The following is a 13,011-nucleotide window of genomic DNA, read 5'->3' as shown; positions in this document are numbered from 1 at the left end:
ATGGTTTAGCTATTCGTTCAGAGCCAGTAGTATGGCTTTCAGAATTTCGAATTTCAGTTTAGTTTCTCTGCAGCAACTACCTTCACTACGCTGAGTTACTTGTAAATAAATGTACATATTTTCCCCATTATATTGCATATAAATCCCTGAGAGTTCTTTTAGGTACTTCGAGAGAATGCTTTTTATTAACTTTTGTTAACTTTGTGCTAGCTGCTAGAAAAAATAAAGACTAAATAGTTATTTTCAAATAGCAGAGGTTGCAGTTTGACAAATAGTATGTTCTGTCTTTGGCTGATAGATGTTAATTGAGGGAAGCAGCTTTTTGCTTCTGGAGAAACTAGTAGAAGGCCTCTTAGTTAGCTGTCACGTCTTGTTAGTTTAACACAGAGGTTTGATTTGGGAATCCCTCTTGAAAAGCTTGGGAATTGGATAGTTACTAGCTTTATCCCTAAATCCTTCCATGAAGTGAGCTTGGATGGTAGGTTCAAAAATTATTTACTGGGGCAGTTAGCTTTGACAACAGTTTAATATAAAGGGGGATGCCAGATACTGCATTTTTAATCTTAAAAATGTGTAACCACACACTTAATTAACTTCTATGCCTTTAATAACCTTAAGTCAAAGGAAAGCACAAAAGTGTTACGCTACAGATGTGCAAACTTTACTAAATTTCTTCATAGCAATTTTTTTCAGGGAAGCATTTGACTAGAAAACAGGTTTGTCTGTTCTTAACGTAGCCATGGTATTGTGCAGGGGTTTTTCCTTGAAAGTTTCTGAAAACACAGTTTACTTCAAACCCAAAACTTCTCAGAGATTTTTCTGCATTGTTACCAGGCTTCGTGTAGTTTTCAATTTTGACAGTAGTTTTGAATAGCTAAAACAGTTTCACAAATCACTTGTTTACTGAAAATACCTTCTGGAAACCATTTTCCTACAACTTAAAATTGAAGTGTATAATTAGCAGAATCCTACCCAGACTCTGGAGTAGGATATACCCACTGATACCCACTATTCCAAAAATTCAATTTAAAAAGTATAGCTTAAAATATATCATAATATTTTTTACCTGAAAGTGTTTTTATTTCATCTTCCTTTTCTTGCAGCACCTGCCAGTGTTCGTTACATCCATAATGATGTTGTGGTACCTGACTTCTCTGCCTATCGTCGTCAAGACGTTCTAGATGCTACCACATCTTCTCAAGGCAGCAGTGAAGCTAGAAAAGGGTTTTCCTACCTGGTGACTGCAACGACATGTGTAGCAACTGCATATACTGCTAAGAATGTTGTCACCCAGTTTATTTCCAGCCTGAGTGCCTCTGCTGATGTGCTAGCATTGTCAAAGATTGAGATCAAGTTATCTGACATTCCAGAAGGCAAGAACATGGCTTTCAAGTGGAGAGGGAAGCCCCTTTTTGTGCGTCACAGAACCCAGGCAGAGATTAATCAGGAAGCTGAAGTTGATTTGTCTAAACTGAGGGATCCGCAGCATGACTTAGACAGAGTAAAGAAACCAGAATGGGTCATATTAGTAGGTGTCTGCACTCATCTTGGTTGTGTTCCCATTGCTAACTCTGGAGATTTTGGCGGTTATTACTGCCCTTGCCATGGGTCCCATTATGATGCCTCTGGCAGAATTAGGAAAGGTCCCGCTCCCTATAACCTTGAAGTTCCAATTTACCAGTTTCTTGGCGATGATACAGTGGTGGTTGGCTGAATAACGAGGTGCTTGCTCACTTTCATGTTCCTATGAATGTACACTCAAAAGGGGTAACAGATTCTGGAATACTGTAATACCAGATGATCCTGAAAACATATTAGCTGTCTGGATTCTCAACCAGAAGTATGTTCAAATACTTTTCCGTGTTCAATTTTAATAAAAACTTGGAGTGAGCACTTGTTCCTGATTTAGAAGACTGTGTATTTATTTGTGTACTGACTTTTAGCATGTCTAGTCAGCAAGTTACTACAGTAGACCCAGAATATCTTTACGGACCCTTGATTCAAGATAACAATGGCTTTGTAGATCAGTGTCTTCCTTAATGTTTTCATTATTTGTATTTTTTTGGTTTTTACTGCATTATGAGAAGAAAAAAAAATCTAAAAACGATCTTGCTATGAACTTCTAACAGTGTTTGGAGTAAGTTTCAGTATAGAATCCTATGAGATGAAATCCTTTTCCTTCCAGTGGTTTTTTGTTTGTTTTCAAAGGAAGTGAAGGAAAAAGTAAATAAAAACCTACCTAGAAAAACAATCTTTTACATTGTTCAGAGGCAGCTTATGGTTGTTTGCCTAGAATGGTAGCAAGGTAATTTTATGATGCTGTGGACAAAAATAAGTGCATCATGTTATAATTACAAAATTATTTTTCTACTTGCTGATAAAGCTTGACCTCACACATATCTAAACATCAGATCAGGTGCTTAGGACATGTTAGGTGCTTAGGAAATTTATGACACTTCCAAATACAGTAAGTTGAGAAGGAAGTAAAAAGGGAAATCCAACTTTTACAGAGAGTGAAAAATAAACCTTAAGAACTACTCAGTCTGGACTAATCTTTAACATCAGACACAACAAAAGGTTGTCTTGCCATCAGAGATATTTTAAGACTCTATGTATGTGAAAATTATCATTTTGTATTACCTATAGGCTAAGCTCAATAAAGGCCAAAACTTTGAAACCTCTCTTGCCTTGATGCCGACTGTGAAGGCATGGAGAAAAAATGCAGCCTGAAATGGATCTTTTAACCAGTATTGGTCCTGCCAGTGCACAGGTACAATTAATTTGTACCTTTGTACAAAACAAAGCTGGCAACTGCCTACAGTTGAGAAGACACAAGGGTTTCTGTTTCCAGGGGAGGAAAAAACCACCCACCCAATAATCTGCCATTCCTGTTTGCTTCCCATTCTTTACTGCTGCTCTGCGAATGCTTGCCTTGCACTGCATTAATGTGCTCCTCCAGTTGCAAAACAAAATACAATCCTTGGAATTCCCTGGGTCTGGAATGTTTAGCCTCACATATACCACATGTATAAAGCTGTGATGACAACTGGGTTAAAGGTAAAGTTTTAAATAGGATTAATCGGAACATTGATGCGTATAGCTTACCTGTTCTCAGATGATTCAGTGGAAAAGACGACCATAGATGACTACTACAGAAGTTCTTAGGTATGCATTTTACACCATTTCATAAATTTGAGCTTTATACCTTATCATTATGTCCACAAAAACATTCTCAAGAACCTTTTTTGGTATAACGAATCATGCTAAACCAGTACTGAAAGAGATATTCCCAAACTTGGATCTTAAATAATTGATATTCATATTTGTGACTTGTATTACAGCGTTGATCTTTCCTCAAATTTCGTATTTTGAGAAAAGCTTAGTAACACCTGATGTAGTATTACAGCATTGCTCATCTGCTCTCAGGTAGCTACTCTTACCTCATCCTAAAAGTGCTTCTTAGCCCACAGATTACATTATTTACTCCTAACCTTTGTTTACATAATCACTAAATGACTTTGGTACTAGTAAATTTGCCCCCTGTAAAGCAAGGAATGGCCAGGGCAGCTTCTGAGTTGATAGGTGAACACTGTGAGAGCCCAAGTTGTTACATCACAGCTGGGCTTAAAGGGTCACGCATAAAATTATTTGCAGAGAATAAGCTGTTAAGTTACAAACCGACTCGATCAAATCTTGCCAATCTACAACTAATGCAGCACCATGGCATCAAACGCATTTGAGAACAAAAGGGAGTTGGACTAGATCATCTCAAGAGGTCCCTTCCAACCTTGGCGACACTATGATCTGGAAAGAGTAATGTCCAATTATTGTATTGTCTGGGACGAGAAGCTCCAGAAGGCCCAAACTCCCTAGGGGGGAAGCGTCACTCAAGCAAGGGTAAACCTCCACGCAGTGGTGTGCTGGTTGCCAGTAACGAGCTCATAATGACCTTGTGAGCTAAGATGTCCTTGGAAGGAGCTCTTAGTACTGTCCCTAATTACAGACATTACCACCACACAAACAGGTAATGTTACCCTTTTCTTGGCTAGTGTAGCCTGTGGGGGTGGAAGTACAAGTGTTCAAGTACACAGAAAAACACCGCTATATTTTATTAAATTCTGAAGATTCATTGTATTGCTAAGAAGTAATCGCTTGCTGGGCTTTACTACATATATGTATTTCCTTTTTGACTCCCTCCACTCCACTAACGGCCTTACCAGGGCTCTATTCCCAACATCAGATCCTCTTCGCTTAAACTGTTTGCCAGTGAAAACAAAAAACAAACCCGGAGACTTCACAAAGCTAACAGGGCACCTCTCCCCTTCCAAAAATGTATGAGGCCCCACTTCTCTCTTTACAACCAGGGTTTCCTCATATTTGTGTAAGCCAACTCTGTGCTCTGCAGGGTTTTCTTTTTGAGCAGCAGTATGAAGTCACACTTCTCCCTGTGCCTCGCACTGACAGCCGTATGATGAGTCTGCTTTAGCCAGCCAGCCAGCATCATTTACTGCTGTTGGCTTGACAGGGTGGCAGGAGCTAAAGCAAGGACAACTTTGATGCTGGTACGGGTTTGCCAGGTCGGTCAGTGTTGGGGCCGATGTTTTTCAGCAGCAAAGCTGTAAAGCACAAGCCCATGCCAGACAGAGGAGCTGCACTGGCTGCCTTTCATCTGTGAGCCTCTTAGATACGGAACAGCAGCCGCGTATCTGTTTCCTCTCAGCTAGCTACTTTTTCTCATTTAGAACAAAACAGTCTTTATGAAGTTGCTGAACGGAGTTCATGTTTATTTAATAAAAAAAGCTCTTCAGATAAGGGGAATAAAGATACTAAAATCAAAACATAATTTTTAATATTTGACATTTCAAAGGCTTTGTATTTCCTTTTCTGTATCTTTAGAAGAGGGACAATATTTTTAATGGTTACTACTGTCAAAGGAATAATTAGTGCTGAGACTCTAAATGAAAATTCAGAATATTAAGTCATTTTCATTGCTAATGACATGTGGGGTTTTTTTAACCCTTCTGACTTGTTAGGTCCACTTGTCAGAACTGAAGACAGTTTCCCACACAGCCTCTGTACAGTCATTAATGTATGTTCTTGCAAACCAAATGAGGCAGTGTTCTCAAAGGCCATGTTGCACAGCAGCACAATTATTATTAAGGACACTCTTGCCACCAATCACCAACAAAATCTACATGAAGAAGAAACTATGAAGAGGGTTCCTAAGCAGTTCAGGTATATCGGAGGAACACAGTAGTCAGTTCCCCAGTTAAAGGGGTGTTCAGCATCTGAGCAATACATTCCTCATCAGTAGAAGTGACAAGTGACAGAACAATAACAACCCTTCTCCAACCTTGAAAAAGAGAAAAGTAAATCATTTATAGATGGAAGGAAAGAGTTTAAAGCTACTGAAGGTTGGGTGTCCTCCATGGATAAAATTTTCTCAGCTACCTACAGATGATGTTTATTTTACATGTTAATTGCTTCACAGAGCTGGTAGCACTTTTCATTATTCAAATGATTTGCATTCTAAGACAATTTTTGGTTATTTATAGTGTTGGGAAGCCCTGGCTGTGATCTGTATTAACTGTGACAGATTCCTGCTTTCAAGTAATTTCTTTTCCTTATGTTTCAGGAATAGTTTTGAAGAGATGGCTAAATAAAAAATACCTTTCATGTTAATAATGAAGGTGTTCCTGTTTCTGAAGGGCTTAAGCACTTCATGTCCATTAAAGTCTTGCAGTTTTGTTGACCAGTATACATTTTGCAATCACCATAAAAATCCAAATTTTCTCTCATCATAACCTTTTAAAACTATGCCATTTACACAGGTCCAGATCAAAAGTATCCATGTATCTGGGGACCTGCTTTGATACACCTGCAATCTGGTGATGTTCGGAGTGATTCCCCAGGCTATAGCACCCAATATATTCAGATTAGAGCTCACACTGATTCTGCTACTATTAAAAGTACTTGGCAGTCCTGCAAATCATGATCTTAAGTTGAAAATCTGAAAGAGCAGAGAGAAATGTGATGACCATCTGCAAACAGCCAGAGGAACTGCAACATCACACAGCAACCGCAGCACTACCAGGGATACACCTCACACCTCTGGAGAGTCATTCCAGAGCATCCTCCCTTTCTTTTCCTGCAAGCTGGGAATTCACCCCTATGCAATTACAGCAGCAAATAAAGAGGGAACAGCTTTCAAAAATTACTTTTGCCCAAGAAGCAACCACTTAGTTGCAAATATAATGATAAATAATTTGTCATGTGGTGTATATTATGACATTTTAAATATTACACTAACAATATCAATTATAACAGCCTTTATTCTTGCAGAAAAAATGTGTTTGTCTTTTTTTAAAAGGAAAACACAAGAGCTTTTATGCACTAAAAGCAGAGGAAGAACATATCTGTGTAATTAGAAGACTTTATCATAACATGGACACAAAATCATGTCATGTAAAGCCTACAAGGGAAATATTGACCTCAACATTTCAAAACTTTTAGATCTCAGCTGTGATTTCAACTTTTTAAATGATACCATTGCATTGTACTTCCAGATAAAAACAAACAGAATACGTATATGTTCTGCTTGCAAAGGTGGTATCTACTTCCAAGATAAAAATGACACCCTGTCTGCATTCCCATACTTCTCCTGGGAATCAGAGAGATCAAATAACACAGAGTGCTCCAGTGGATAACCAGCTTTGGTTCCTGTAACTACAGCAAATTTTCAAGATGCAAGTAGTATAAGCTTATTCAGTAATAAAACAGTAAAATAAAGAACTCAAACAGATTCCTAGAATTAAGCAGTCTTAAGCAGATACTACAATGTGATCTGACATAATGCTGGTATCTGGATGTATCGAGCCAGAATTCCGTCTGACACCAGTTTTACAATAAGTGTCATTCATTTCAGTGATTCCATCTCAATTTACGCAAGTAGCAGCCAGTGATAATTTAAAACCATTGTGTCCAGTTTATTTTGTGAACAACCCACATCCTATGTGCACACAATTACTAATTCTAATGTATGATTTTCTTTGTGCATCATGAAGGAAGAAAACTATTAGATTGCTTTCTCCCTTTCCTTTTCAAATAGATTCAGACAACACAAAGTTCCTGTAGTTGAAGCAAGCTGACAAGTACAAAAAATGGTGTGTTGCCCATATTACAACAGGCTCAGGACATTGGAATGTGTATATGGTTCAGCTGAGGCACCTGATTCTGACAGATTAATTTAAAGGCCAGCCATACAGAAAGACACTGAGATTCTAAGTCTGATTTGGATATCATAAAGCCCCCCAAGAGGAGTCTTTCATTGACTACTGAGGAAGCCAGGTTTTGGTGGGTGGCTAGGGTGGGCACTTGGAGCTGGTTGTGCAACCGTTCCATTAACTTCACACTTCTACTCTGACTGAGCATCCCAAGCAGATGACAGAGTCTGTGTGGTGGGTTCCAGGAGAGACCATGCTGTGAGAAACCAGGGCAATAACTAAGAAATGTTAACCAGCACCTATATTTAACATCACTTAGCCTTAGATATTTGTGTTTTAAAGGGAAAATATTTTCTGCATACCTAGCAATTTAGCAAAACAATCAGCTATAACTGAGAAGTCAGACAAAACTGATAAAATCCTACTAGTGAACAAGGAAATATCATCAAGACGACTGTGGTTTCAGAAAAGTTTGGTCATACTTCTATCTCCTATCCCCAGCAACTGCTAATACACTTGCCTTGAAGTGCATGTTATCAAATCCTGGGTTGGTAAAAGTGGCACAGCCAGGTGCAATTTGCTCATTCCCATACCTACTGGATGTATTGCAATCAGTGTTTGCAATGAGAAGAGGAAAAGGGGCCACTGAGGACTTCAACAAGGCTCAATATATTTAGAAAAATTGTGTAAGAGTTGTAAGAGGACAACAGCCAGCTATGATACATAACATGTAACACAATCCCTTAGGTGAACAGCTGTATTAACACTAGATTTCCAAAATTAATGATGCTTCTATTTATTAAAGCCTTAATTCAGATTTTGTGCATATTAAAAGACAAAATAAAGCTATAATCCTATTTGTGAGCAGCTGGAGTACTGTAAGGTGATAAGTAATAGCCTCCATGGATTTATCAAGGAAAAAAAAGTCACGTCAATGCAATCACATTTGTTGCTATAATAGGATAACAGGCCTTGGAAACAGGGGGATATTAGAAGGCGCTATCAAACTTATAAGTAAGATTTTCACACCATCTCACAAGACGTTCTTATGCCCATTAAGAAACCTGATATAAATGGAAGTATTGTAGATGACAACTGCTTCAAAAACAATCCTTACAGATGAACTACCAACAGTTCCTTTTTAGGCTAAAGAGACATGCTATGAGGAGTTCTGCAGGAATCCGTTTGGGTCCCAGACTGTTCAGTATATTTGTTAATAAACTAGATGTCAGAGGAGAGAATGAGCTTTATAAAGCCTGCATATGATGGTAAACTAGGTAGAGCTACAAACGTTGATGAAAAAAGGATTAGAATGAAAAATAATCTTGACAAACAATGCTCTACAAAGCTAGGATGTCTTGTGATAAGAAGCAATAGCTAGGTAGCAGATCTGCAGAAAAGGATCTGGGGCTATAGTAGATCACAAGCTGAAGATGGACAGGATACACAGGACCATAACATGATGAAAAAGGCTGCTTTGTTGGGATGAAAGCTTTTATGGAAGATGTGAAAACCCGTCCTACTTTATCACTGGTAAAGCATTACCTGAAGATGATGTGTTGCTCGAAGTGCTTTAATTAAAGAAAATTGTGGCCCAACTAGAGTAGTATCCAGAGGACTGAAACAACTATGCTTCAATTTAAATGTGACTGAAATGTAAATGGAATAATTGGAAAAGATGGAGAAGATGCAGCAACACTTTTAAAACTTTTTCAAAACAAAATTATAATCAGATAAACGTGAGCTATTTGCTGTAATCTTTGGGTATAAGCCAAGAAATAATAGGCTTGAATAAGAAGCAAAGAGATTTGAGACTTTGCGGGGAGGAAACTTACTCTTTCCAACTGTAGAATATTTAAGAGTAGTTCCAAGATTGGATACCTGAAAAGAGATGTGGAATGCCCACACTGGAAATTGTGAAGAACACTTAGCAGCAGCAGCTCAGGCATAACTGATGGGTCTTTGGGGACCTTCTGAGGTGACTCCCAGCTGTACACCTCTGTAAATCTATGAAAACAGAAGAATGGATTGTTTGTAACATTTTTAATGCATCATATTTTACCTTTGAAGATCACAATCTGTGAGGATAAAATATAATGTTGAAATAAATTGGATTCTTGATATTGGAATAGGGTGAACTGAGGACTCATGCTGAGAGACTGGACAAATTAATGGACGAAAAAATGACTAATTGCAAAACATTCCTCTGGTCAGGACGTTGCAAGATAGGAAGAAAATTTGAGGGACATACCATTGAATGCATGATTTATTCTTGCATTCTTTCCTTAGTATCTGCTTATAACCACTATTAGAGGTAGGATACTGAGCTATATAGACTTTCTGTCTGACTCAGAGTTGTTCTTTTATTGTTCACCATCCTGCATCAACTATGACTAGCACCTAATGAAATGCAAGAGAGGAACAACAGATTATAACTTGGCTTGCTTAAAGAAAACACAGAACTGTTGGCATTTATTGTCCTAACACAATTAGCAATCAGTTTGTGTACCAACTGTGATATACTTTCTTCATGAACTATTCAGCATTATAACATTTTAATAACCTCAAGACATTAATTATGACATTGCCTTGTTCTCACAATGCATATTCAAAATGTAACATACCATATTGCTTATTTATTACACGCACATTTTTCCCCAGCATTAGAAATTTAAGATAAGCAATTCTGGAATTAAACCACATTAGAGATGCCTGTGTTACTTGGTTTTACCTAGCTTTTACAGGAGCTAGAAATGTGAGACAGGGGAGGTGGTCTCTTCTGTCTATAAACAGCAGTACAATTAGTGGGGGAAGATAACTTCCACGTTTAACAATATTATGTAGTACTGATAGCTGATGTCTTTTGTCAGCCAGTTACAGAATTTGCAACTGTACTATGACTTCACCCTCTTGCACACCAAACAGAAGTTACACACCTAGACGCAAAAGCTGGGATCAGAAGGCAGTACAAATGATAGCTGGTCTTGCTTCAGGACTTAGCATGAGCCTGTATTTGAGTTACCTCTAGAAAAAATTCTGTAGTAAAAATCCCCAGTATGCAGATGTCTGGGCATAATTAATCCAGTGTTTTTCTACAAAGGAAGCATAAATATCTTCAAAGACATCTAGAGTCAACATGAAATAGGTTGTTGCAATCAAAGCATATAGCACAGAGGAGTAGGTGTATCATCTTACAGATAAAATGGCAGCCTAAATCTGTCTCTTTTTACGTACTAAACTGAATGGTGCTGTGGGACTTCGATCTTAAGTAGCAAAATAAATGCATCATGAACAGTAATGAATTACAATTTCCCAATTGCCAAAGCACCCCTGTATACAGCATGGCCAGAGTCACAGCCTCTGTACCTTTGGTGGAGGAAATTTAGCAACCTGCGAAGAAAAATCTCTTTAATCTGGGAATGCATTTCTTCCCATTATGTTCGTGATATTTAAGCCATTTTCCCTTCCATTTACCTTCCACAAAGCTCAGAGGCAGCAGAAATTGCCTCATTCTGTAGTTTTCAGCTGCCTTTCATTCATCAGTAATCTAACAGCAGTATGTTTCTCTCAGGTGAGATATAATCTATTAACATTTTTGGCAGCTTCTTGTGTGCAGCTTTTTCGCTGTCTTTACCCAAGTGAGATTTAAGGGAATGTTTTTTAGCTGAATTGTATTTGTTTGGACAACACAAAACAGTTTTCACTATTTTCTTCTGTAATTAGTTTTATCAGTATCAGTTTGTTCTTCACGAGAGGAAAAAAAAAATCTAAACATTGCACATATTTGGTCTCTATCTTATATTCTTTAGTCTTAGTTGCAAAGCCATTCTTGTTTCCTGTGCAGCTTTTGGAAACATCTACATTTTTCTGTTGATATTTCTATTTTGAAATAAATTACAACAATTAAGTAATACTGAAGTCCTTGACTAGAATTATCTTTAGCAACTCATTTAACTAATGATTATAAAACACTTTCATCTAAGGATCTTAAAGACTGCTATTACTATTATCTTCTAAGCTGCATCCCAGCTGCACTGCAGTGTGTATTCCTGAATGACACACTGCTTTGAAGTCTTTAAACTACACAAAAAAAGTCATGGCTTAGGGATGTTTTTCACAATTAATTGCAGTTTTTGATAAAATTCTTCCAACTCACTCTGTGAGAACATAAGTCTCAGTGTTTTCATTATTCTTAGTTCATATTTTATTTAGGCCAAGATTAGCTTGTCACTCACTCATCTGCAATCTCTGACTCCCCAGTAATGTCCTTCAGTGTAACCACAGAAACCCTTCTAGATGCAGCATAATTAATTTCTTTCATTTATGTATTAATCTTTGATGTATCCAATTCATTCTACCAAATGGTTATGCTTGTACATAATATTTTTGAGATGTATTGGTTAAAACTCACCTTTCACAGATGAAAGAAAATGTAACTTGGGTATGACCTATCTGCTGTTTAGACATGACTCTAGGTACTGTAGAGAAGCTCTTGTCCTTCCCCCCATGACTATTTGAAGCCCACCAGAATGACACTGTCCGATATGGAATAGCAATACTCAGAACACAATTCCTTGCAGAACAGCATGGATAACTTGAAAAACTGATTAAGGTGATGTAGTCCACCACTAGCCAGCTCAACATAGATGTTATATTGGTTCATACTCTGCAGATTCTTCATTGACTCACACCACCATCCCACAGGGCCAATACATTTGATCAGTGATTGACCTGAATCTAAATTCTTTTAAACTCATCTTGCAGGCAGTACAAATCAGAGGAGAAGAGTATAGCAAGAAGAGTGGCTGATGGAAGTCTTAAGGACATATGTTAGAAGTAGGGCTACATCATCTGCCAGCGTACTACTTCACACTATCCCCTTTCTCAGCTTAGAAATTGTAATTGGATGAGTCTCCCCACACAGGAAAGGAGAATAAGTGTCTGGGAAGATGCTCAGAAATCATTTTACAGCTCTGCAATTGCACAGGAACCTGACCAACACTGCTCAAAACACTGCTCTTTTAAAGACATACTTAAAGGAGCAGAGGAGAATTTTCTGGTTTCAGGATGAAGCACTGATGCTGTAACACAGACGCTGTTAATCTCCAAAATTAACAGCAAATAAAAGGGCAAAGAAGGAATAAAAAGCAGGCAGAGAAGTCACCAGACAACAAATATAAAGCACAAGAAAGGAAATGCAGATTATGCATAATATCATTGCTTCAGAATGTGGGGGAGGCAGAAAAATACAGGTAGTTTAATAAGTGGAATAGAAAATTCATAGAGAAAGGTCCATCTGTGGGTTTTTAATGCAATGTTCCAGGTTCGGTCTCTGATTCAAGAGAAGCCTACAGCAGATCACTGCTGGGAACTGACTGTAAATTCAGAGGAATGACCATTATAGTCTTGTGTGTTTCTTGTGTTCTTTCTGAAAGTATTTGCTACTGTAGATAGAGTAGGCCAGCCATGACCCCATACAGTGTTTCCTAAGCGCCGAGGAGAGCAAGGAGCTCAGTGGCACTGGTAATTCTCTCTCTCTCAGTGGCAATAAGCTGCCTTTCATTTTATTATGTTTGTGATGAAGCAACAGACTTCTACAGATTTATTTAGGGCTCTGTACCTAAAGTACCCTATATAGAGCGGGTGACAGTTACCGGTAATGTTATTGTTATTGTTATTACTGTAGAGAAGATTTCAGCGTAAAAATATTTATAGAGCCAAGGTTTATACAGACTGATTTCACATTGCACCACCTACACTAAAATACTCCACTGAATAAAAGAACACA

General features: G+C 38.0%; 1 protein-coding gene across 1 annotated transcript; it reads left to right on the top strand.

Annotated features, from left to right (window-relative positions):
- Nucleotides 1–1,103: 1,103 nt before the first annotated feature.
- LOC104623217 (cytochrome b-c1 complex subunit Rieske, mitochondrial) lies at nt 1,104–1,898 on the top strand (the record flags this gene model as incomplete). Its single annotated transcript, XM_010290235.1, has 1 exon — nt 1,104–1,898. A coding segment is annotated over one exon (611 nt), but the record flags the coding sequence as incomplete, so codon positions are not given.
- Nucleotides 1,899–13,011: the final 11,113 nt, after the last annotated feature.

The sequence above is a fragment of the Phaethon lepturus genome, unplaced genomic scaffold (genome assembly GCF_000687285.1).
Source record: "Phaethon lepturus isolate BGI_N335 unplaced genomic scaffold, ASM68728v1 scaffold50376, whole genome shotgun sequence".
Lineage (NCBI taxonomy): Eukaryota > Metazoa > Chordata > Aves > Phaethontiformes > Phaethontidae > Phaethon > Phaethon lepturus.
This window is presented reverse-complemented; position numbering and strand designations above follow the sequence as displayed.